Genomic DNA, 25,879 nt, shown 5'->3' with positions numbered 1-25,879 from the left:
CAGAAACCATGCAGCTTGTAATCCTAAATTTGACCTAGCATTCATCATTGACCCTTAAGAATATTTCAAGTAAACATCTCTTTTATGTACCAGTTCTTCAAAAAATATATAAAAGAATCGTTCACCGAACAATTCTGTCATCATTTACTCACCCTCATGTCTTTCAAAACTAGTATGATTTTCTTTTATCTGAGTACACAAAAGGAGTTATTTATAGCAGAAAGTCCAAGCTGCCTTTTTTATACATAATGACAGTGAATGATGGTTCCCAAGCAATAATCTCAATGCAAGATTGTCAGTGACTTAAATTCCTGTCCAGTTCTCACACAAAGCTATAAAATGGCTTCAGAAGTCTTACATAGAATAAACAGCATGAGTCATGGACCACTTTTATGATGCTTTTTTGAGCTGAAAGCCCTTTTGTTGCATGGAAGAGAGCATACCAGTCATTCTGTTGAACTTTTGTGTTCCATTCAGGTTTAGAAAGACATGAGGGTGAGTAAATAATACATTTAAAAAAAAAATTTGAGAGGAACCATTCCTTTGAAACCCTTTTGCTTCTATGCTGCACTGCACAGTCATTTTAACATGTCTGTAGATGGAAACATGGTATTGATTTACTTCATTAATTTACGACCAATAAACTGATCTGGGGGTTTAGCACCACCAGCAGGGGTAATTGCATTATAGATAACGAGCTCCAGTTATGCACCCTAATATTTATGCTCATATCAACACACTCCGGTCAGTTACGGCCATAATTGCATCTGTCATTCTCATTCCACAGCAGCAACTGACACTGGCCTTGATTATGTTCCTTTCCCTGAAATAGCAAAACACACATCAAAAAGCCCTTGATTTAAGCAGCATCTTTGTTTTTTCGATCTCAAATGACACTTATACAAGGAACAGAATGTGGTAATGGAGTATAACACAGATGTGTGAACATATGACCAGGTGTGTCTTACCGACAGCTGCAAACAGAGGAAGGCAGACAACAACCTTGATGTTTAGCATATAGCACTGATCCAGTGTGCTGCTGCTCTGTATCTCAGGAGTCTAATTGCAGATGCACATTTTAAAATGCATGCAGATATATAAAATCAATCCGGTGTATTACACCATCTCAGGAGCAAAGCCTTTCAACAGATTTGTTGGTGCTGTAAAATTTTCATAATCAAGAGGAGCATAAAGTCTCTAATGGAGCACGGCAGTCATATTACTCATTAATTCCTTCCCATAGTGCTGTTGTTTCACCGCCCAAACAGATGTTAAGATAGTCCAGCTCTGTAGTGAATGTGAACTGAGATGAAGGTACAATTATCTAGCTGTTGAATAACAATGATGCCTATTTCTTTATGTTATGCTGAAAAAAAAAAAAAAAAAAAAAAAAAAACCTGAGGCATTTAGGAATGGTTTTTCAGATAAAAAAAAGGATTGTTCAAAGCATTCTGTCTAATCTTTCACAACTGGATGTTTCTTTGTCTTCTGTGCTGAGCTGAGTTTTGAGACTCATATGTGTAGATGTGCTCTAGAACCCAAAAAAAATATCGCCATTCTTTTCAAACTATTTTTATACTGAATTCTTGAAATGAAATGTAATGTTTGGGTCAATCATTTTTGTTCTAGCACACTCATCAAACTCATTCATCTTAAGCAGAATATGGGTCAATGTGCTGTATTTTTTCCACGGAATCATTGTGGTTTGCAAGCACTGGTCTTTATGCATTTAATAAAGAAAACAAAAAACAAAAATGATAACTGAATTAAAACGTCTAATTATTCTCCATATATACGGTGTATCGTTTCAGCGATATTTCCTCCCTAAAGCATGTCAGATCCTCTATTAGAGAAAGGTGGCTTTGCTTGAATCCATTAAACAGCATGTGAGTGCTTTATTGCACAATGACAAATATGAAATGCTGAACTAGATTTGACCAAAAAAGGTGCACTTTGAAATCATGCTGCATTAATGTTACCGGCTCAAAGCAATACAAATAAGAACACGCAAAAAGCAAACATGGTCTTAGCAAATGGAATAAAGCTATTTAGGCTTTTGTCCCAAGCTATATTACAGAACAGTCCTAAAGGCGCATCTTACCTCCAGAAAGACTGCAAACACCCCGAGCAGCGCGAGCATCCTCCACACTCTTGGACCCATCCCTATCTGCGGCTGTGGGTCAGTGTCATTGTACGGTGTTAGAAGCCACCTCCGGAGCAGGGTGTATTCGCGAATGAGCGCTGTCCAAACGGTTTGAATGGCACAACTGCGCGGATGCCGTTTAAGAGCGTTGGTTTCCACGGTGAGTGATGCGATTCTCCGTGGCCCGCCGTAGGTTGATATGTGATGTCTAATCGGTGTTGTGGAGTAGCCTAGTGTCACAGACGCACACACCCCTCGTAGCGACCCACGCGCAGCCCTACGTCTCCAAGCGCTCACGCACCACGCGCGCGCCGCACTGATGAACCAGCAGCCAACAAACTGGGCGTCACTGCTGCCTTAGTGCAAACCTGGCAACACAATCATAATAATGATAATGAACAAATAACAAGTGAAAGCAATTTGTGAGATATGTGCCTAAATGAACAATTAAAATACTGCTCATAACTCTAATAATATCCTAATACTGATAATGTGTGAAATATAGCCTACAGCTATAAATAAATAAATACATTTTTGTTTAGTTAGGCTATGCTATTCAATTTTTATACATAATAGGCATAGACCTAGAAAATAAATTATGAAGTAGGCCTAGTTCACAATGTGTAAAACTCAAAACGGTGGTTAGGCCTAACTCTGGTGCCACACAACAGTGTTGTGAGGAATAGGAAAATATACAATGTTGAGTGAGTTGAACTTTAGAACAGAGTCAGTTTGAGTTGTGAGCGAATCATGCAGCTCGATTTTGTGAATCGGATCAACTGAATCATTGAAAAGATCCGATTCAAACGAATTACTTCAGTAGACAAAAAACAGTATGCGACAAAACAAGAGAAGTGTGTCCGAATTCATAGTACTAATAAAAGTGTTGGCAAAAAGTACCCCGATGATCTTCTTTCGGCGAGATTCTGAAGTGTGCATATGATGTACACTTTACTGTCCCATGAGGCCATGGGAGGGGATTTATGAATGGCAGTGAAGCGATGTAACTGACGCTGGTTGGTCATGTGATACTGACAACATGGCGAATGTAGTAGGCCTATGTCCAGATTACTTTCATACTACACACACACATACTATATAGAACATAATTTTTTTTTAGCGTGCATATAAAGTAATTACTTATTCAAAATAAGTACCTACTCAAGAGAGTATGCGATTTCGGACGAAGCCGTCATCTCCCATGAATGCCATGTTCCATGGAGAGCAAAGCTGGATGTTAAACTTTTTAGAGAGAATGAAAACTTATATTTAAACTATATTTAAAAAGCCTATAGCATGTGTCATTTTAATCTGTTTGCTGTTCACAGAGCCTAAGGATGTCACAGAGAGAAGTGTGATTTCTCAGAACACATAGGACCTATCAGTTACTAGGGACATTTTGTGTGTTAAAAATAACATTTAAGTTACAGCATCTTTAAATAACTAATTCCTTCAGGTAAACAGGATGACTGACTAAATGTGTAATTCACCATGCTGACCAGAAGAGAATTAGTCTCTCTCTGCATTTTTAGACTCTCTGAGTTTTTATGCAAGGAGTTTGTGTCCCACTGATGGGGGGTTTAGTCCTAACCACTTTAAATAATCTCTATTGCTAAAAGTGCTATATAAATAAAGTTAAACTGAATAAAATGATTCTTTAATTAATAACCTCCAGCCAATTTGCTTTATTAAGAGATTATTTTGCATTGTTGTACGTTTACCCTCTAAACGTGCATAAACATAGGAAAGTGATTTCTCTCAACAAATGTTTGTTTTGCATGCAACAGTAGAGAGGTGACTATGAGGTCTGAATCTTCAAAAAGAAAAAGACCTGGAGGGATTTTGAATAAAATCAGCAGAGTGAACGTTATAAACTGCAGCTAAGATTTAGAGGGGAGAAAAATTAAGGCAATTAATTCTTTTTTTGTGCGTTTCGGATGGGAAGAACAGAATCTTTTCCTCACAAATAGGCTAATCGTGATTAATGCACCCATTAGTCGAAAAAGTTTATGGATATTTCCAGAAAACGGAACAATTTAGAAAGTTACATTTAAGCATTATTTCACATGGAAACCAAGGAAAACTATTATTCCATGGAAACCATAAAAGTCCAAGAATATTTATGAAATGCATTGATGCAATATATTAGATGAAACAGCCATGCACTCTATAGCATTTATGGGATAGCATGAGTTCAATTACTCTCTATAAAAACAAATAGAGCAGAGCATAATAGATTTAGTTGATTCATGTTTGCTCATAATAATAAAGCTATACAGCTGGGAAGCCCAGCATGAGTGACCTTCTGAAACTGGCATGCAAAGTCACCCACGGAGTCTTCGCACCCACACAAGCACGCATACATTACCCTCACAATCCTCCCTTTCTCCCTCCACACTCATGACCTGATCATTGGCACTGACGTGTTTTACAGTCGTGTTGTATCTCTGTGCCGCAGAGACACCTGATACATGATGATCTGTGGTTGTAATGGGGGAAACAAGAATTTTACTGGTGCACCACTTTGATGGATGCGGTGTTGTCATGGCAACACAATGGTTAAACTGCCAGCAGTACATCCAACACTCACAGCATATTTAAGGATTTTTAAGAGACAATTGTCTTTGTGCTCTCTGAAAAAAAATTGGGTCATGAGGGGGGAGGGGGGTAGAAAGAGAAAGTAATAACCTGAAAGTGGCATTGTATAGAAATGACATTTAAAAGGACAATTTTAAAAGAGATAGCATAGAAAGTACACTACTGGGCAAAACACGAGCTGCATGGTGATGCTCCAGAGTGATGTCTTCGAAAATCTGGTAATAAATATTATAATAAATGCATCTCTACAGTGAAGCGTCCATTGAGGAAGAGTCATTGTGTGGGAAAACCTTTTTAGCTGCTGGTATTGGTGAGCTACTTCACTGTGAAGTTATTTAATGGTTTGGAGTAGAAGAGAATATTGCAGAATGGCTCAATTGAAAAGCTGTTATCTAAAGAGGAATGATCAGATGTTATTTTTCAACAAGACACTGCTCCTGCCCAAATTGCAAAGACAACCAAGAAGTAGCTTGAGAACAAGTCCATCAGGGTCATGTTTTGTCCTGGTCAGAGTCCAGATTTTAATATTTGGTCTCACATTAAACTCAAACTGGGACTCTTCAACACTGACTCTTCTTCCTGTAAATGCCGTCTGCAAGTTTACCCACACGGTAAACAAAGGGGAAGGCTATTCTGTGCTAAGTATCTTTATCTACAATATTTGTGCAATTCTTGCTAATTGACTTGTGATTCAAATGGTTATGACCATTAAAAGACTACAAAATAGACTACATTTTCGCCATGGCCCTTTTTTTGGCCCATGTTTTATATTGGCAACAAATACACCAGTGAGTCATAGTGCTTTGTAAAGTATTTCCTTTTTTACACAGCCACACAAAAATCCACATCCCCTCACAGATTTGAGGGTTCTGTCTGTCTATCATAACTTCTTTACCCAGAGGCATCATCTCTCAGTTCCATTAACCGGCTCTACAGCAGCCAATCCACATTCAGTTGGTATGGAAACAGATGAGAAAGAAGAATGGCATAAGCCTCTCTTTTTTTCCTTCTGCATATACTGTTAACAGATATTAAAGTAATAGTTCACACAAATATGAATATTTGTTGACCTTTATGTTGTGTATTGTTTCTTCCAAGGAAGACAAATGGAGAAATTTGTGACCGGCGGCTGTAATGCTCCAAAAAAATCTACATAAAAGAGGTATATATGACTCAAGCACTTTATTCCAAGTCATGCACTTACTGTATTATGTACATAATTGAGCCTTATTTGTCATTTTTGAAGCTTGACAGCCTATGGTCACCATCCACTTTCATTGTAAAGTAAAGAGCAGCATTAATATTTTGCTGAACATTTCCATTAATATTCCACAGAAGAAAGCAAGCAATATGAGTTTGGAGTGGTAACACTTTACAATAAGATTCCATTAATGTTACATTAGTTAACATGAACTAAAGTAATGAAAAATACTTCTAAAACATGTATTAATTTCAGTTAATGTTCATTTCAACATTAACATAGGACTTGAGCTAATCTGAATAAACATTGAGCATTTATATTTTATTAACACTATAAATCTTGCAGTATCATGTTTCTATAGGCCTCTAAATTATTAGCATAATTAAAACTTTGGTCATGATCGATTTTGTCTGATTGGTTTTAGCAAATATAAAGGCTTTTAGTATAATTGTGTATAATTGAAAAATATCCACCTCCGGGTTGTTTACTATTTTTTTATAAAGTAAATGTAAGAATACATGTTATATTTTTAGTAGTATTACAAGAAATCAAAAGAAAAAAATGCGAGTATTAAACCTGATACATCAGGATATTGGGGAACCTTTATTTGTAGTATGTCCCAATCATCACTGCATTGCATTACATTCATTTGTTCCATTACAAAGGTTTGATCATAAAACTCAGCCTTTAAATATAGCCTGAATATAACATTATTTGGAAATAAAGAGTGAGAACTATTCTACTATACTATTATAAATATCTTGTCAATTTTACATTACAAGCTATCAGAATTTCATTGCACTTTTTGGCCATGTAAATATCAGCAAAATTGCGTTACTTAGTTTGAGCCAATGAATAAAATGGAGTTTTTTATTTTTTTTAATCCTCGAGTATTAACTCCATATTCCCGTCATACTATATGAGACATAAAAGCCTGGTGTATCAAATATGATACTCAACAAACAAGACAAACTCTATTTTAGATTTTATCTAAAGGTTCAATAAACTGCTCCATAAACGTAAAAAATCAGGCTATTATGTCAGGCTATACGGGGTTAACTAACGTTGACAAAGGTTTGATAAATAATGTAACAAACTAAACGTGCTGCTCATTATTAATTAAAGTGTTACTTGTTGAGTAAATGACAACAAAACTTTCCTTTAAAGACTAGCAGTTATTACAGCCAATGAGTTCAAGACAAATCACACACCATGAGTAGGTGAGATAGCGCTAGATATTAGATATTTGTATCAACAATTTGGCTTAACCAGACTGAACTATTATGTTATGCACCAGTTCTCTAGCATCATGTTTTGGAACTTTTTTTTTTTTTTTTTTTTTTTTTTACATAATCTGTAGTCAATCTGTCTATGTTTATCATCACATTTAGCATGTTAATTTAACTGTCATACTCACACAAAAAGAGAATGTAAACCTTGTGTGTTCTACATTTCTGAATTGCATTTCAAATTTCCAACATGATATAGACTTCCTTATTCAGTTAAATATTTATAGTTGAATGCTAAAACACTTAGACATCCTTGCTTCCTCTATCTGTATCCTTCCCTAGAGTTTGGCAGTGGGAGAACAGCTGAACGTTTAGCATTGGCTGCCGCAGGCACTCTGGATGCTTTTGTAAGATAGCGTTTGAAGTGGCACATGCTGTCGAAGATGCGAGAAGGGTTGTTCTTCTGTTAATGGAGGATCTTTACCACATTACTAATGTACCAAGCATCAATCTTGTTTCACAATAAAGAAGTTTAGAATGAGAATGAAACTGAGTTGCTTCATTAAGGCAAATAACCAGTTAAATATGATAGATAGATAGATAGATAGATAGATAGATAGATAGATAGATAGATAGATAGATAGATAGATAGATAGATAGATAGATAGATAGATAGATAGATAGATAGATAGATAGATAGATAGATAGATAGATAGATAGATAGATAGATAGATAGATAGATAGATAGATAGATAGATAGATAGATAGATAGATAGATAGATAGATAGCCAACAAACACTGCGAATGCCTATTCAATTGCATTCATTTTTGCAGCGTATTCAAAATCTTTTTGCATCCACACAAGATCACCACAGAGGGCTTTGTGATAACAAACCCCTCCTCTAAAATAAGCTAAAACATCAGCTTCAAAAATGCATACAAAGTCTTTAATTTGATGCATGTAAACGTGCATGATTTATAGCCTGGGCATATAAAAAGACCAAAAGTAATGAGTCCTGGCAGACCTTTGATTTATATGTCAATCTGACCTGACACGCCTGATGCAGAGGTTGCTGAAGGAGGAGATATTTGTGCTTTTCCAGCACATATTACACCCGTCTCTCCATCTCTGGTCCCCTTGCGCCTCCTGTGCTGACACTTCATTTGTGACCAATTGATAATGGGCAGATACATGAATTCTTTGTGTCAGGAGGCAACAACAGAAAATGGAGAGACATCACCTCTCTTCCCATGGAAAAATCTCTAAACAAATACTCTCATTAATAGCTCCCTGGTCTCCTAAATCTCTCTTCCACTAGCAAGATTATCAAGATAATGGGTTTGGCTTTAATAATTAGCACTTAAGACTAATTGTCCAACTAGCTGAAAAGGCAAATAAACATTGCAGCTTTGGGATGGGCAGCATCTAATGAGATCATTAGAGGTGGTGAAATAAAGCCATTTGAGAAGAAATACTGCCATCTATTGCAGGAAAGAAGTAGTGAACTGTATACAAAATAACATATCCAGTGACCAAGAATGAGTTTCTTTGGTAAAGTTCCTATTACATTTAAGAAAACCAAGCTGTGATCGATACACTGCAGTGCAAAGAAGCGACCTATTATTTAAACATGGCAACTAATGTAATGTTATTTACTGTTTAATGAAAATTATCCTTGACTTGATCGTATTTCATCACTTCTGATGACATTCAGATTTACACCAATTCAAATGCACTGCTTGCTTTTGTCAAAAACATTATGTAACAAACAGGGAGACACCTGGAAGCATTGTTCACGTCCTACCCATAGACTGTGGTCCTACCATTCTAAGCTCCGGATATTCCGCCTCTTTTCTCTGACGTAACATGACTTACACAGGTCTCCACGAATAAGCGCTTCCAGAGAACATGATTGACAGGAACATTGGCCAATGAGCGTACGACCTTTGGCAGCTATGGCGCCTGTGCCCCGTCTGCTGATTTGCAACCCGCCGAAATAGGATCGGTGAAGAAGGAGATCTTCGAGCGGTTCGCCATGGACTGTTCTAGGATCAGTAAGGTTTAAATACGACTCTAACCATTGAGCGGTAAGTAAGAATGCTGTCGGTAACTTGTGTCTGATTCAAGGTTAGCGTTCGTAACCAGAACAGTCCGAATAAAACGGTGGTTTGGACGCTTTTGAGAACATGAATACGGTGGAATATCAAGTTTCAAACATGATGGTGGCTTTGGCCTGTCCTACTGTTGATCAAAACAAGTAGATTATCATTCCTCTCAAAGTCAACACTGACTTATGCAGGCTTTATGTGTATAAGCTTTCTCTTTATGTGAAGTAAACGCTACATTAAATCCCATACTCATGCTTTATCAAATGCATGTGTTGCAGCCCAGTTTTATTTACCGGTTAGTTTTAATGTTCAATACTCAAGAGTGTGTGGAAAAGACATACCGCCGCGCGCTCACAAGCACGCGCTTCAAAGTTCAGCCGTCTCGCGCAGAGGTGACGCTGTCAAAAAAAAAAAAAAAAGTAATGTGGGTCATGTTTTCAGACTTCTCACCTGTATATTTGACGAAATATACGATAATGTTGATGTTTTAAACCATGAATGTAAGCGTAAGGTCATGAGAAATTATATTTGTTCGGTCTCTCTTTTTTGCAGCAAGAGTTTTATTGGGTAGGGACAAAGCATGGAAAATGCAAAACAAATTTTGCATCAAATTAAAGAAAATATTGAATTTGTGGACTGGAAAAAGAAACAATTCTGCATTTGTTTACTATTTACAAGATTTGAAAGGATTTAGAAACCCATATTAACATAAAAATAATTACGAATTAATTCACATTAATAAATTAATACACATAAGAATAATTGGGCTCTTTGCAAATCAAATTTCTTACATTTGATAAAAAATAAATACAAAAATTATACATAAACCTTTGGAACAAACTAAAAATATGTAAAAGCATTGACATTTATGTAACTTTTTTTTTTTTTTTTTTTTTTTTGTCCAGCAGTTAATGTTGTTAAAAAATGTAAACATCTTGTTCTTGTGGCATTGAAAAAAAATTATTTGACAAAATATAGAAATGTCTTAATGCTACCAAAAAGGCTATGAAATTGGCAAAGTTAAATGAAAATAATTTTTTTTAGGGCTATCAAACGATTAATCGCGATTAATCGCATCCAAAATAAAAGTTTGTTTTTACATAATATATGTGTGTGTACGGTGTATAATTATTTTCTATATATAAATACACACACATGCATGTATATATTTAAGAAATATTTGCATGTATATACTGTGTGTATATATTTATATTATATATAATTTATATTATATATAAATATTTTATATATAAATAACACATTTTTCTTAAATATATATGCATGTGTGTGTATTTATATATAGAAAATAATTATACTCCGTACACACACATACATTATGTAAACACAAACTTTTATTTTGGATGCGATTAATCACGATTAATCGTTTGACAGCCCTAATTTTTTTCAATTTTCAATTTCAGTCAACACTGAATGAAAATTGACTATTTAGTTTACTTTCCTAATACATGTTCCTAAACTGTTTGCATTCATAAAATTTCATCAAAAACGAGAAACTTTGCTCCACCTCTGAAAAACCTTCCTTTTCAGCTCTTATTTTTCAACCCCTCTCACCATCTTTCATATACTTTTCTCAATCAAATCGATTGCTGTTAGTTAAAGTCTGCCCTTCATTTAGCCCGATTGAATATCCTATTTCACATCACATTACTTAAGTGTGTTATGTTGACCTGTTTGAAAAGTATACATCATATATCAGTTTATTTAACCACACATTCTTAATATTTTCTTTTTTGTTAGATACAAAGTTGCATTAATAAGCTGATGATCATTGTGCTGGTGAGAGGGAAAAGATGGATCCGTCTGCAGGTATGCACATGTCCGCTGTTCCCCAGAACAGCGATATCGTCCACGTCTCTGTCAGTAACCCCATTATAACCATGTATCAGCCGCAACCTCCAAACCTCGCACAGATCATCTCACAGCACGTGGTTCCTCAAGAAGTCTCCTGTCACGCTGTACCGCACACCGTCCCGTCGCACATCCACATGCCAACTCACATCCAGACTCAGTCACACATCAAGCCTGCTCCACATCTGCAGACCCCACAGCAATGCCACGTGGAAGCACAGGCTCATATTCCGACCCAAGGCCACGTGTCAACACAAGGTCCGTCAGAAGGCCAGAGTGCCGCATCGTCTCAAGATGGTGCAGTGAACTCACTGCAGGTCCCTTTTGCAGAGGTAGCCTCCCTGCTGGACCCTAACATGAAGAGCTCAAAGGCTCGCAAGTACCAGATCCAGTACGATGAGGTGAAGAGGAGATTGGAACCGCCTGAGAAGATGTCTCTCCGCTCTCTGGCTGCCTACACAAGAGTGAGTCGAGGTCCGGCTAGTAAGAAAACACTCTTAGAGTCCCTAAATGTCTTTGGACTGTCACCAAGCACCAACACAGCAGTGTCCAGTTCCTTTTCCAAACTAACTGAAGGTAAGCCTGGACCATATACTTGAAAATATGAAAAATTCCTATTCAGAATTCCTGTTGTTCCAAACCTGTATGACTTTCTTTCTTCTGCAGAACATAAAAGAAGATAGTTTTAGTGTTTTTTTGCCCATTGACTTTCATTGTATGGGCAAAAAAATGTGGTCTTTTATGTTCCGCAGATTAAATAGTAAGTCAGACAAGTTTGGAACAATATGATGGTGAGTAAATGATGACCAAATTTTCATTCCTTTTACACACAACATGAAATTAATATAGATACTAGGCTACTAAGTGTACATAACTACATGCATTTTAATTATTTTCAGGTGACACAGCGGCCCTTTGCAAAGACATGAAGGATTTTGCACTGCAGTATGTCGATTATGAGAATATGGCTAAACAGTTGCTACCTGAAACAAACCAGGTGCAGCACTGGTCAAAAATCATTGAAACAAGGTAAAGTACTAGTACACCTGTAGAAAGAACAATAAATGTTTCTGCTTTGATTCAAAAAGTTAATTTGGTTGTTTTTTACCGTTAAACAGGAACTATCTCGAGGAGATGAGGAAGATTTTTAACGACCCCATGAATACCCGCTTGTTCTCCAATGTTACGCATGGGCTTGGTAACGGCATGATGGACGTGGCTCTCGATATCATAGATAACGTCATCGACCGACAAATCCGAATCCTATCTGGGAATACGGACCCCAAACCCGAACTTCCAGTGAGAAGGATTCGGAAACGCAACCGCAAGCCCAAAGCTGCCACGGAAGACGGCAAACCTAAACAAAAGGGCAAAAGGGGACGGAAGAAAGGAAAACAGATGCGGCTGGATTCTGTTGTTCCTGAGGTTCAACAGTCCACAGAGATGGAGAGCAGCGTGTTAACGCTAGTCTCTGTAGGATACGAAACCATTTCCAGTGGACTCAACCCCACCAATGCAGGTCTTGCGTAACGTCCCGTGCCTGAGAGGCACACAGAGACACTGTGAATTCTGAGTGCTAAAATTTTTTCATAGAAAATGTTAGTTTTATAAACGTTACACTTCTCTGAAGACTGATTATTTTCGATTTTTCTCACTATAGTCAATCAAGAAAACATAATGGGTCTGAGAGGGTGTTCAGCAGATGTTTTGATTTATATTTTACCAATCACATGTCGCTCTCGATCTTATGTTTTGTTGTTTGTGGTAAAAAAAAAAAACAGATGTACACAGAAAATGTATGCTATTAAAGTAGCATGCAAGCATTTTTTTTTTTTCGAGCACTATGTTGTATTTTATCTCTTAAATGTTCTTTAATTCTGTTGTCTTACAATCTCTGAGCAATTTAGTTTGACTAAGAACATATCTTCTCTTGGACATTGTTTGATTTTCAGACTATTTATTTCCTTTTTCTGTTTGTGTCTGATCGTGTATGTGAACGACTATAGCCTGTACTCTGTAAGTTTTGCAGATTGCTCATATGCTTGTATTAAAAGCATTACCTTTTTTAAGCAATTTGAATATTTATCACTTTTTTTATTGCTTCGCAGAGCAAAGAAGGATTCACTCTAATGCAAATGGCTTAAATGTACAATATAAAATATATGAATTGCAATTTCAGTTGCTCATAATTAGGGTTAAGGATTTGAACAAAACCTTAACCCTAAGTATTAAAATTATCTCGCACCCTTTGCCCATTATCCACCCATTATCTTGCGTTATTTATCTCGCACCCTTTGCCCATTATCCACCCATTATCTCGCGTTATTTATCTCGCACCCTTTGTGCTACGGGCCGGAATGATACTTTAAATTGTGTGGGGTTTTGAGAATCAATCAGTCTTACGATTTTCATTGAACGACAAAACATGGAAGAGCGGACACAATCCACAAGCAGCCACGTAGCATGTTATTATTTATTGGTTTTATACATCCTCTCAAATAGTAATAATAGCTAATTGTTTTGTTTTCAATTATGTTCAGTGCAACTGCTTTGTTATCTTTTGTGTTTCCTCAAAAGATTTTCCCAACAAAGCAGCTTTTCTGAATCCCTGGCAAGCATGCAGAGAAAATCCATACCGTGGAGTCAGTTTTGTAGCTCAGCCAATGACATTGTTTGTCTGTTTGTTGTTCCACTCTCTCTTCTGCCCTAGGAGACATTTGATGTGAGCGTGCTGCAGTTCACGGTGTCACCTACAGGCGGCCTGTCCACTGTGAGGCTTTTGTTAGAGGATTTGGAGTGCATTAGTGAAGGTCTCAATCAGTGCAGGCAATGGAGAGACAGGGATTGAGAGGAAGAAAATAAATGAGGGAGGGAGGAGTTTGTGTCACAGACATACGTGTGTATACAAACCCGACAGAGTGGAAAGAAACAAAGCAGGTGGGGGACACAAAAAAGGAGAAATATATACAGATACAAAGCAAGAGATGGAGCTGTGTGAGATTTTAGTACAGAAACGCAGTCTAGACTGTCCTAATCTGGGACACGAGCAGTGCTGAGAACTAAACGGGTCATCACAAACTCACACAGACATATGGACACGATGGGGGCCAGTCGTCCACTGCCCAGCTCGCCCAAGGGTAAGTAACAGCAGACACAATAGAAACTGTATGAAGGATGTACATTTTGATACATTTTCTTTTCCTCTCAGATTCATTACGTGTTGCAATAGAGGTCATCAGTGTGAGCACAGAACTTGTCGAGGAGGAACTAAAACCCTATTTGGAGACAATGCTAAATGTTGCCATTGAAAGAAGTGAGTATTTCATGTTTTTGTTGTATATTTAACATTTTTGATTATTTATTTGAGCTGGATCAAAAATGTACCTGTAGTTGTATTGGTGCACATGTCTAACTAAACACTTAAATCATGTCTAAATAAACTTGAGAAAGAAGTGATTCCCTGCGGATTGTATAGTACTAGTTGAGGACTTGTTTACCAAAAATCATGCCCTCTGAGCATTATACAGGATGTAATAATATTTTGTGACATTTATTTATACATTATGCCTTTATAATGTAGTTTCTTTAAAAGAAAGTAAAATGAAACTGTTGTCAATTATTATTATGAGCTTGTTTGAACTAGTTAGATGCAGAATGTGCCAGAACTTTGTGTGAGGTCTGAAAGCTGCTTAGTGTGTATTGTAATTACTCTTTGGCTTCAGACATCAGTGAGGCTACTATCACAGGTTATTATGCCTCTCTTTTGGAATACTCGATTCTGATTGGTCAATCCCAACACTCTATGGTTGAACATTTTTGTGCAAGGACCTCCAAACTGTTTCCAAATATTTCTTTTATAGCTATGCTAGGTTCATGTTTTTTGTACCACTACATATTCTTTCTTCTCACATATTCAGATAATTTAAACTTTAATCAATGTTTTATGTGTAAAAAGCAGATTATGTACTGAAATGAAAGTGTCAGGTTTATTTTACGATTATTGACCAGCTGTCTGTGCATTATCCCTTGCTTATCACAAATCATTTGGGCATAAGTGATAAACCATACTTACTATGTCAACGAGGGTGGCTGTGAGAAGGTACGAAAACAGAGACGCTCTAATCCGTGTTTGTCTCTGTGAGAGCTATTGAGTGACAGGAACGATTAGCCAGACTGTTCACTTGTACACATGCATCCAGATTGCCAGCTGTGAGCGACATCTGTAGTTTGTGGAAACATAATTTGTGTGAAAGTGCAAACGTTCACTCGGGGCAACTGGACAATGGTCTAGCTTGTTGGAAACAGTTGATCCAATTTGTTGGTCTTTCAGAGGGATGGGTTTGTAATATATACAATACCGTAAAAATGTTCGTCTCAGTACAATTTTTTAAAATAAATTTTGGTTACACTATTTGAAGGTGTCCTTGTTACAGTGTAATTCTACATTTAAGTACTGAGCAACATTATTAAACAACATGTTACTATAGGGTTATGGTTAAGATTAAGGTTTTGGTTAGAATTAGTAACGTGTATGTAACAAGGGCACTGTAAAATAAAGTGTTACCGAAAGTTTTAGTACTTTTAATTAACCAAGAGCTCATTAAATTAATAAAATAAAATAAAACAGTTAATACATTTATTTTACAAAAGATTGTTCAAATAAATGCTGTTCTTTTGAACTTTCTATTAAACAAACAAACAAAAAAATCCTGAAAAAAAGTCATGTTTTCAACAAAAATATTGGTAATGGTAATAATAAGAACTGCTTCTTGAGCAGCAAATCAGCATATTAGAATGATTTCTGAAGGATCATGTGACACTGAAGACTGGTTTAATGATGCTGAAAATTCAGCTTTACCATTGCATGAATAAATTACTTTAAATTATATTAAATTAGAAAACCGTTATTGTTTATCGTAATAATATTTCACGAAATTACTATGTAACTGTAAGCAACCTTAGTGAGCATAAGTGATTTAGTTTAAAACAATAATGCATTTTACTGACCCCAAACATTTGAACAGTTGTGCATCTTGATTGTTTAGAATGAACGTATTTTCCCTGCCCTAGAGAAAGGCATATCCGAGCAGGTGGTAGAAAGCGGGATCCTCCCTGTTATGGCTCAGATTCTAAGAAGGAAAAGCACTCTCACTACTCACACTGCCAGACTAGTAGCTGAACTGGCCAGAGACGGTAAGAACAAATGTTTTATGTAGACTGTTTTTGTGTTAATAAACATGTTTATGTTAATGTTTTTATACTTGTATACTTATAGTTGATGAGCTCTAAATCTGTTTATTATTCTATAATTTCTTCTTTAGCTCCTGTGAGAGAGCAATGCTTTGAGACGGGCATTGTGTCTGCCCTTGTGACCTTACTGCTAAGCCAAGACCAGGACCTTCTCCTTCACGTTAGCCAGGCCATCGCCAGGATCTGCTATAACAGCAGTGAGTGGACCTGAACTTTTGCCCTTTTTTCTTCTAAACCATAGATTTTAAAAGCAGTACTGATGTGAAAGGGCATTAGTCATATTTCATTGAGTAAGACTCAGATTTTAATTAAATTTGAAGCACCCTATCTGTGAATACAAAGGTATTGAACCCCAATTGATCTGTATGAGAGGCAGTTGTAGGATTTCTGCCTTGAACCTGAATCTGAGATGATGTGGCTCAGAAGAAAGAGTGGTTTCAGAAAATAGTTAACATTTAATAGTTTCACTTTTGAAAGTTTTTGAAAATGCATGTTTTTTTTTTGCCTGCCTTTTGTAATGATTACACTGGAACAGATGGTGTTCACATAAGAGATAGAGAAGTGGAGCTTTCAAGAGCTGTGTGTGAACATTGCCGGATAATATTTAATGTCACAAAACTGTAAAATACTTACTGGCAGGTTTCGGAGTGAAATAACCCTTAAATAGCTTACGGCATCTGCTGTTTTCAGAGAACTTGAAGAAAGATCACACCAGATTTTTAAAGGGATACTGAAAAAATAATCTTTTACTCACCCTCATATCATTGACTTTCTTTCTTTCTTCTATGAAGCACAAAAGAAGAAATGGGTTACCAATGTGTGTTTGTTTCCCAATGTTCTTCAAACACATTCTTTTGTGTTCCGCAGAAGAACGGAATGCTTACAGGTTTGGAACTATATGAGGAATGTTGACAGAATTTTCATTTTTGGGTGTATCCCTTTAAGAGGCTGGTAACTTCATTGCAGTGAGCTGAGGCGCCCCTAAGTAGAGCTTAGCACCATATATCTTGATGCTGACCCTGGAGTTTGAGATGTAAGTGTGATTACTTTCTTGCCAGACTTGCAGCAAGAGCGATTCCTGAGGCTCGGAGCTGTCCCACGACTGGTGTCGGTTCTTCTCCAGCACAGTGGAAATGAGGCATTGCAGAGCTCTTGCCTTATGGCCCTCTGTAACCTGGCTGACATGGGTGAAGAGGACGGCTCTATGCTCTCCTGGGAGGAAGGGGAATATTTCGGTGAAGGGGAACGTGTGTTCCGTGGGACCTCGCGTTACTGTTTTGGCTTCTCTTCGGCTGTGACGTTGGTCAGGCTGAAACAGTGGACTAACGGCCAGTACTCTGTGGCAGTAGAAGTGCTTCAAAGGTGCTCCACAATACTGTGGGGCGCAAAAAACGGCCACCAGACTGGACACCGCTTACCGAACTTTGCCCACCTGGGCAGCTGCCCCAAATTTTATAAAGTTATCAAATGCTCAGTGAAGAACATACCGAGAAACAGGAATCTGAGGGCAGCCGTGCTTCATACCCTCATGTGAGGCTACATCGTAGTGCTTTTGGATTTATTAATAAGGTGGCCTAAACAGGTGATCTGGTGTTAACCACGTCCTGACATTTAAGGAGCTCATTTCAGACATTTGCATTAGAGAATGGATCTGAAAGCTACAAAAAACATAGAATATTACCGCTCTTGGTTTCACTATTGCTAAGGGCACCAAATGAGTGCCAGAATCACAACCCAGGTCACAAGACACGCTGTGTCCAGGCAGTTTAAGTCTTAGATGCTGGCTGTAGAGCATGATAACAGGTGGACGCCGAGCTGCAATCTGCTAGCCTTTCTGAACTATGATTAGTCCATAAGAGGCCTTACAGTAGTGGATTATCCAGACCCAGTGTTCAGGGTCAGAGCAGCTACACTCACCCAGGTCACAATATGCAACCATGTTGCAAAATGCACCAAGGGAAATAGATTTATAGATGAAAATGGTGATTTATGTTTACATTTTTCCCACAGACATTGAAAAAGTTGAAATATTAAGGGAATATTAATACTGTGTTACTACATTTTGCTTTTGTGTAGAGTAAAACCCGCTCAAGCTACACTACTGTTCAAAGAGTCGGTAATATTTTTAAATGTCTTGGAGAGAGAAGTCTCTCCAAGTTTGCATATATTTGATTAAAAGTACAGTAAAAAACAGTAATATTATTACAATTTAAAATAACTGTTTTCTATTTGAATATATTTTAAAATGTAATTTATTCCTGTGATGGCAAAGCTCAATTTTCAGCATCATTACTCCAGTCTCCAGTGTCACATGATCCTTCAGAAATCATTATAATATGCTGATTCGCTGCTCAAGAAACAAGAAAGGATTTTTTGATTAATAGAAAGTCTAAAGGAGCAGCATTTATTTCAAATAGAAAGCTTTGGTTACATTATAAATGTCGTTACTGTCACTTTTGATCAATTTAATGCATCATTCCTAGCTTTTAAACATACTGACCCCAATCTTTTGAACAGTTGTGTATGTCCAGTTTGTAAGTGAATCATTCTTTTGAATTGGCTCTTTTCAATGAATCAATCAAACTGAGCGATTCAATAGCGATCCCTGTGACACTACATGAGACAAGAGGTTTGGAGAATGGCTTTTAAACAAAATCCTTATCCATCATAAACAACTGGAAAGGTCATGGAAATGTATGGGTCAAGGTGCGAAAGTGTGGGAATCCTGTGGTACAACTGGACTGTAATTTTACCTCCTGCATCGTCACACAAATCTTCTGATGGGACTGTTATTATTTTTAAATGACGTTATTACAAGCAAACTCATTCACAAATGTATGCTATCAATAAACCTTTTCTTTTAACTTTTTTTTTTATTCCATTTGATTTTTTGACATCAGCCTTGTTCTGAAAAAACACTTCCATTGAGTGGCATTGAGTGGATGTTGTTCAGTGAGGGCCCTGTACTGTGTCAGCGGATCCCAGTGGGTGCCATTGCCTGACCAGCTCCTGTGGTTTGCTGACCATGTCGTTCCAGTGTTCCAGCTCTCTGCCCCTTGCATACATGAACGGCCCAATGACCACAATCCCCAACGACACTGGCATTAAAGACAAAATAGAGTGACTCAGTAAAGATATAAATGTGACTGACAATGGTGCATCAAAAATAGCTGTATGTCTTCAATTTTTATTACATATATTATCAGTATAACAATTTCGGTGAAAAGTTTAATAAATGAATATGAACAAATAACAAATTTGTTTAATTAGTGACCTATAAATAGTGTAGAATTTTAAATTTGTTATTCATTTTACACCACAACATTTGTTTGTTTTAAATGTACATTTTCTTTGTTGTAACCAATATTTTTTGTAGTATCAATATGGTTATTTTAGTATTATTTATACTATGTTATTTTAATAATAATTTGAATGAGGTTTTTTTTTCATATTTTCAGTTTTTGTTTAAATTTAGGTTTAATTTGTTGTAGTAAATTACTACAGTAATGTGTAGTAATTTGTTTTTTACTAGTTTTTTTTCTTCTTATTAGTTTTTCTTATTATTTTTTTCTTTTTATTAGTTTTTTTTTCAACTATAACTTATTCAGTTTTAGTTATAGTTCAGTTTTAGTTCTTATTTATGTCCACTTAGTATTTTTAGTGCTTCATCTAATATGTATCTAATGTTTTCATCTAATATTTCAGTTCACAAAAATCTTTCTTATGGTTTTAGTTTTAGTTATCAATAATAATTATTATATTATGCTAATTAGTATAAATTCTAAAATTAATATTAATATATTGTTTTGCATTCTGTTATTTCTGTATTAAAGGGATAGTTCACCCCAAAATTTAAATTTTGTTATCATTTACTCACTCATGTTGTCCCAAACCTGTATGAGTTTCTTTCTTCTGTTCAACAGAATATTTAAAGAATGTTGGTAACCAGACAGTTGACAGCACCCATTGACTTCCATAGTATTTTTTCCCCTACTATGGAAGTCAATGGGTGCCATCAACTGTCTGGTTACCAACATTCTTCAAAATATCTTCTTTTGTGTTTAGCAGAAGACAGAAATTCATACAGGTTTGGAACAACATGAGGGTGAGTAAATGATGACAATCTTTACATTTTTGGGTGAACTATCCCTTTAATAATAGCAGGATAGTGCAGGTGAGTGGTGCCCTGTCGTCTTGGAAATGATTGCTTGACATTTACCAGGATCTTTTGTGCTGGGCTGCTGAAGCTGTAGAGTCAGAAAGGCTGTGTCCAGCTGAATGGGGAGGAGTCTGAAGGTAAGCCTCTCATTAAAGGATGGATCATTTCCTTTTGCCACAGAGGTCCACTTGTTTCTCACCACTTGATTATGCATCTTTAGAGAAACCTGGGCACACACACCTGTACCATTCATTTTACACGTGAGTTAAAGGTGCGGAGACTTCTTGTAACTGCGTTGTATTCTTTACTGCTCTGTTTCTCACCTGCATCACTGGAACACTGCAACCCTCGTGCTCGTAAAACAACCACAGTGAGGCGGTGTAGGGACTGATTGTAGTTCAAAGACACCTGGATGTCACCATTTTTTGAGAGGGGCTACAACAGCAGAGAAAAACACACATTCAGTACGTTTAGTACAGCACACTTTCCCACAAAATGCTCAGAAATCAGATTAAAGCCATGCATGGTTCACCCTAAAATGAAAATTCTTTTTTTCACCCTTACTGTATGTCATTCCAAACCTGAATGGTTTTCTTTCTACTGTGTTTCACAGATGGAAGTTATACAGGTTTGGAAAGACTTGAGGGTGAGTAAATGATGACAGAATGTTCATGTTCGAATGGGTAGTTCACCCAAAAATATAAATTCTGTCATTATTTACTCACCCACAAATTGTTTCCTGTAAGTTTCATTCTTCTGTTGAACACAAAAATATATATTTTTAAGAATGTGGATACCCTAACAGTTTCTCTTCCATATTGAATTCCCATTTTTTCATACTATGGAAGTAAGTGGGAACCCCCAACTGTTTGGTTACCCACATTCTTCAAAATATCTTCTTTTGTGAAAGAAACTCACACACGTTTAGAACAACTTGAGGGTGAGTAAATGATAGATGTTTCATTTTTGGGTGAACTATTCCTTTAATATCCTAAGATCTCTTAAAGTATCATACTTGATCACTTTCATTGTCCAGATCCCTCCATTGCACTTCGCCTGCTGCCTCCTTTATTTCAGAATGTCTGAGGGGGATCAGAATGTGACCCACTAGATGGTGCTTCTTCTGATGGTCCACAGTGTACATGCTCATATTCAGAGAGCACTGGTCAACACAGCCATTAGATACCTGTTACAAGGCATAGGAATCAGGTTATTTTGACCATACACTACCATCCAAAAGTTTGAGGGCATTTTTACCCCCAGCAAGGATTAATTAATTTGATCAAAAGGGACAGTAAAGACATTTATATTGTTACAAAAGCGTTTTTATTTCAAATTAATGTTGTTCTTTTGAACTTTCTATCCATCAAAGAATCCTGAAAAAATGAAAAAAATAATAATAATAAAATTCAGTTTCCACAAAAATATTAAGCAGAACTGTTTTCAACATTGATAATAATATGACATTTTATTTGAGCACAAAATCAGCATATTAGAATGATTTATGAAGGATCATGTGACACTGAAGACTGGGTTGATGGCTGCTGAAAATTCAGGTTTTCCATCACAGAAATAAATTGCATTTTAAAATATATTAAATTTTTTTTTTTTTTTTTTAAATTGTAATATTTCACACAAAAATTCCGATCAAATAAATGTAGCCTTGATGAGTATAATGTGACTTCTTTCAAAAACACTGTTGTATGGTCCCATGAATAATTGTAAACAGTTATAATACATTATAATACTTTGTTACACCTTCAGAAAGTATAATGTATAAAACACATGACAAACAACCAATTTCAGATGTAACCATGAATCTCTCCAAATATTATAATCCATTTTAAATTTGGCTGCAATTATTTATAAAAAGATATCCCTTACATTATGAATACATTTACAGAGCGTAATACATTAAGTCTTATCTTAGTTAATTTTTAAATGTTATTATTATAATTTATTTTTTCTTTTATTTTTAATTGGGGATTAATTTGAAATTAATGTGTGTGGTAAAATCAACAGCTAAACTTGTATTGAACCCAGAACATTCCTCTATGCGCGCTCTATTGTGAAACCTGCAAGCAACGGCCAATAGATGGAGACATCAACTATGAAATGTCTTCTCTGTTTTCAAGAAGTTTCTCCATTTTTTAGAACAGAAATGTTTTTGAAAATGAATCCACAAACAAATCATGAAACATTCATCCAAATCACTTGAATCTTCATAGAATGAGGACAATTTTGCTGTTGTACCCACATCCAGAGAGACCATCTTAGATTGCTGATGTTCAACTGAAGAGACTCTACCTGAAACACAAAGGTGTCGTTGAACTGCGGATGACATCCTTTCCGCCGTGCTTTGGCCTGCCGGTGTCGTCGGTCGTCAGACGGCAACAGCTGCAGTTTGACCAGTGTGGCGTTACTCTGGCACCGAACAGGCAGGTTAGCGGCTCGGAGCAGAGACACCACCAGCTGCTCTCTCTCCTGCTGGTACCGCAGAGCGAACCACAGACGAACCGCTGAGCCGTTGGGAAGGGCCCATTCACTGGGTTCCTCTGGGAGCTGGTACAGGTCTGGCCTTATGGAGCCCAGGGGAAAACAACCTCAAAAACCACAGAGCAGAACGAAAGACAGTCATAAGATTCTTCATTTTTATCATAATTTCTGACATCAAATGCCTTTATTCCAGTCCTGACATACTCCCTACTGTCAGAGAGCCTCGCTGGCTGTGCAGGTCCGGATGGACTTCCCATTCTTCAGTATACTCTCTTCCCTCTTTCCCCTCGTTTAATTGGGATGTTCTCTTGAATTGAGGAGGCACGACGAAAGGAACATCAACTGAGCTGTGAAAGTTCAAAGGTTATAAGAATGCACTTCAATCCACATTACATGTCCATATATATATATATGAAGAGTTCAGATGCAAAAGCCTCTTAAGTGCCATCTGAAAATTTCTTCTAGAATGATCATTTTTATCAAGCTTGTATATTTAAGTTCAGTAATTTCACTTAAATGACAATTAATAGGTAATTTTCATTGCCATTTAAGTGAAATTACTGAACTTAAATATACAAGCTTGATAAAAATGATCATTCTAGAAGAAAATTTCAGATGGCACTTAGAGGCTTTTGTATCTGAACTCTTCATATATATATATATATATATATATATATATATATATATATATGCAATGAATGATACAGTATAAATCTTATATTATTGTCATTTCTAGACAAGCAACAACTGTTATTTACCCATAGCTGCTGCTCTCTGATGTCTGAAGCACTGGAGCGGTGCATCGTGGGATTGTGGGGGTGGTTGGTGTCAGTCCCCTGTAGAGTGTTTGAGTTCGCCTCTTCCTCCACAGTAGATAGACTGATAGGCCGAACAGCAACAGGAACAGAAATGTTCCTGACAGTCCACAAGCCAGTGCTACAAGTGGATCTAATGTCACAGACACGGAATAAACTCAGCTGACGGTCATCCTCACCTCTCACTCAGTGTTTCATACAACAGAGAACATGGCTTTGCATTAACTAAACCTGCTGTGTGACACCATTGGACAGTCTCTTTCTCTCATGCCTTTTAAATTGACGTGTCAAGTGTCTTGTGTCAACACACGTTAGTGGAGACCTGCATGCAAGAGGTGGAGCACATTGTGTTTCTGCTGCTCAAGAAGCACGGTATTTCTAGAAAAACAACCTGTTTTCTCCTTTACTTTAAGGGAGTTACTGCAGCCACCTTAAGGAATCCAGTGCAGGTGAACCAGAACTTTGTAACAGGTATAGTAGTTGATTTAATACAGCTCATCATTCAGAAATTAAAATTAAAACTTACATGGAATAATGAATTATATATTAAAATGTAAAATATATTTAAATTAAAAAATTGTAAATAAAATAATACCATAATGTTAAGCTTGTTTACTTACTTTTAAATTTAGTCAGTGCTAATCTTTTTTTAAATGTTCATACTAAGTTTTTAAATGTTCATAGTAAGTCATCATAGTGACCCAAAATTAAAATTATGTCATCATTTACTCAACCTCATGTCATGTTTCTTCTGTGGAACATATAAGAAGATATTTTGTCTCCATAAAATGAAAGTCAGTGGAGTCTGTTGTTTTGGACATTGTAAGACAAATCTATTCTTCAAAACATCTTTTTTTTTTTGTGTTCAAATGATGACAGAATCTTAATTTTTGAGTTAACTATACATTTAAATAAGAATTTGGCATTTATGATACTAACTGATATCTGTAAGCTAAAAGAGTGAACTATATATATTAATTTAAGTGTACATATTTACAATTGCACATTCTAATGCCTCACTGGTCAATAATTGTTCAATTGCACATGAAGATTATTAGTGTACAGGGGGTCAACCATATGTTCAGCAGCGTCTAATGGCATATCACATTATCAAACAGAAATACATGTCGCTATGACAGCACTAGACCATCACATCTGGGAAAAAAAAGCTTCGGTGCAACTAACATACATAGTACATAATAACGCGTCTGGCGCAACTTATTTTAGGTCACATTAGATGACAGAGCACTGATCAAATATTTGCAGCCTGCTAAAACAAACAATGTATGTTTGTCTTAAAGATCCACTATCACATAGTATTATATCTGTGTAAAAAAGGTCTCAAGTATATGGTTTGTACAACTGTTTCCAATAATCCTCTACTCACCAGCCATGGATGGCCACAGTCTGTCTAACTCCTAACTGAATAAAGTGTCTTGCTCTCTCCAATACAATCACCAATCAGCGGTTTCCCATTTTGCCCAGAGGCCGTCTCATTGGCACTATTCCTGATGTCCCATTGAGAGAAGCTGTGGCTTCTGACAGCCTGGTCACCCTACAGGAGAGTACTACAGCCTCCCTGAGGCTTCCCAGGTTAGTTAATCAACACCGCACACTGGTTTAAGCAGGTGACCGATATGTGCTCTGCCAGTTGCAGTATTTATTTCCAAACAAACACAAAACCTTGATGCAGTGCAGTGAGCATACACATAGCACGCTACATGGACTTCCAACCTAAAGAGCTATTGTGGCAATTGTTTAAAGCTAGTTCGGATTTTTTTTAACATGTGGATGTTACTACTCTTACTTTATGGAACCACCACAGGGCTCATAGACTGTGGTTTAATAACTACAGATTGAATGTTATGGTGTCCACAAGAGCCTAGTTTGCATTCACTAAGTGTTAATGAATAACTCATGGACAACAGGGGAAGTTTATCAAGGCTGTGATCAGGCAACACGTCTGCTGTTCCCACAATACATCTAAATGTAGTTAACACGGCATTAGAT

General features: G+C 36.7%; 4 protein-coding genes across 6 annotated transcripts in view; 2 read left to right on the top strand and 2 right to left on the bottom strand.

Moving 5' to 3' along the window:
• Nucleotides 1–2,480, bottom strand: part of LOC307147543 (neurotrypsin) — a 35,862-nt gene extending 33,382 nt beyond the window's left edge. The window contains exon 1 of the mRNA XM_079852328.1: nt 2,102–2,480. Within this exon, the coding sequence (XP_079708454.1) occupies nt 2,102–2,161 (60 nt within the window). The 5' untranslated portion in view covers nt 2,162–2,480. The remainder of the gene's footprint in view (nt 1–2,101) is intronic.
• Nucleotides 2,481–8,958: 6,478 nt separating this feature from the next.
• Nucleotides 8,959–13,414, top strand: LOC307147553 (uncharacterized protein). The gene is made up of 4 exons (XM_079852376.1): nt 8,959–9,259; nt 11,039–11,725; nt 12,049–12,178; nt 12,268–13,414. The coding sequence occupies exons 2-4, from the start codon at nt 11,092–11,094 to the stop codon at nt 12,677–12,679; spliced, it is 1,176 nt and encodes a 391-aa protein (XP_079708502.1). The 5' UTR covers nt 8,959–9,259; nt 11,039–11,091; the 3' UTR covers nt 12,680–13,414.
• A 468-nt stretch (nt 13,415–13,882) lies between these two features.
• On the top strand, nt 13,883–19,274 carry LOC307147560 (rap1 GTPase-GDP dissociation stimulator 1-B). Of its 2 annotated transcripts, none has more exons than XM_079852385.1 (5): nt 13,883–14,286; nt 14,358–14,462; nt 16,220–16,342; nt 16,471–16,596; nt 17,458–19,274. In XM_079852385.1, exons 1-5 carry the CDS (start codon nt 14,241–14,243, stop codon nt 17,931–17,933), a joined length of 876 nt encoding a protein of 291 aa, XP_079708511.1. In that variant the 5' UTR covers nt 13,883–14,240; the 3' UTR covers nt 17,934–19,274. The 2 variants fall into 2 exon arrangements, with proteins under 2 accessions (XP_079708511.1, XP_079708512.1); XM_079852386.1 differs by having other exon boundaries at nt 13,944–14,286; nt 16,195–16,342; nt 17,458–19,268.
• Nucleotides 19,275–19,277: 3 nt separating this feature from the next.
• On the bottom strand, nt 19,278–25,441 carry syt15 (synaptotagmin XV; the record flags this gene model as incomplete). Of its 2 annotated transcripts, none has more annotated exons than XM_079852374.1 (8): nt 25,257–25,441; nt 23,813–24,002; nt 23,259–23,401; nt 22,866–23,161; nt 21,574–21,744; nt 20,882–20,993; nt 20,619–20,798; nt 19,278–19,497 (listed from the first exon to the last, which is right to left on the bottom strand). In XM_079852374.1, exons 1-8 carry the CDS (start codon nt 25,261–25,263, stop codon nt 19,349–19,351), a joined length of 1,248 nt encoding a protein of 415 aa, XP_079708500.1. In that variant the 5' UTR covers nt 25,264–25,441. The 2 variants fall into 2 exon arrangements, with proteins under 2 accessions (XP_079708500.1, XP_079708501.1); XM_079852375.1 differs by having other exon boundaries at nt 19,349–19,497; nt 23,813–23,933; nt 25,257–25,279.
• Between the last annotated feature and the right edge of the window lie 438 nt (nt 25,442–25,879).

Source organism: Squalius cephalus (assembly GCF_949319135.1).
Source record: "Squalius cephalus genome assembly, chromosome: 19".
In the NCBI taxonomy this organism is placed as follows: Eukaryota; Metazoa; Chordata; class Actinopteri; order Cypriniformes; family Leuciscidae; genus Squalius; species Squalius cephalus.
This window is presented reverse-complemented; position numbering and strand designations above follow the sequence as displayed.

Coding starts and splice junctions, on each gene's coding strand:
- LOC307147560 (XM_079852385.1), top strand. CDS start 14,241: ATGGACACGATGGGGGCCAGTCGTCCACTGCCCAGCTCGCCCAAGG. Junction 14,463..16,219: donor AAATGTTGCCATTGAAAGAA/GTGAGTATTTCA, acceptor TCCCTGCCCTAG/AGAAAGGCATATCCGAGCAG. Junction 16,343..16,470: donor AGCTGAACTGGCCAGAGACG/GTAAGAACAAAT, acceptor TTTCTTCTTTAG/CTCCTGTGAGAGAGCAATGC.
- LOC307147553 (XM_079852376.1), top strand. CDS start 11,092: ATGGATCCGTCTGCAGGTATGCACATGTCCGCTGTTCCCCAGAACAGC. Junction 11,726..12,048: donor CTTTTCCAAACTAACTGAAG/GTAAGCCTGGAC, acceptor AATTATTTTCAG/GTGACACAGCGGCCCTTTGC. Junction 12,179..12,267: donor TCAAAAATCATTGAAACAAG/GTAAAGTACTAG, acceptor ACCGTTAAACAG/GAACTATCTCGAGGAGATGA.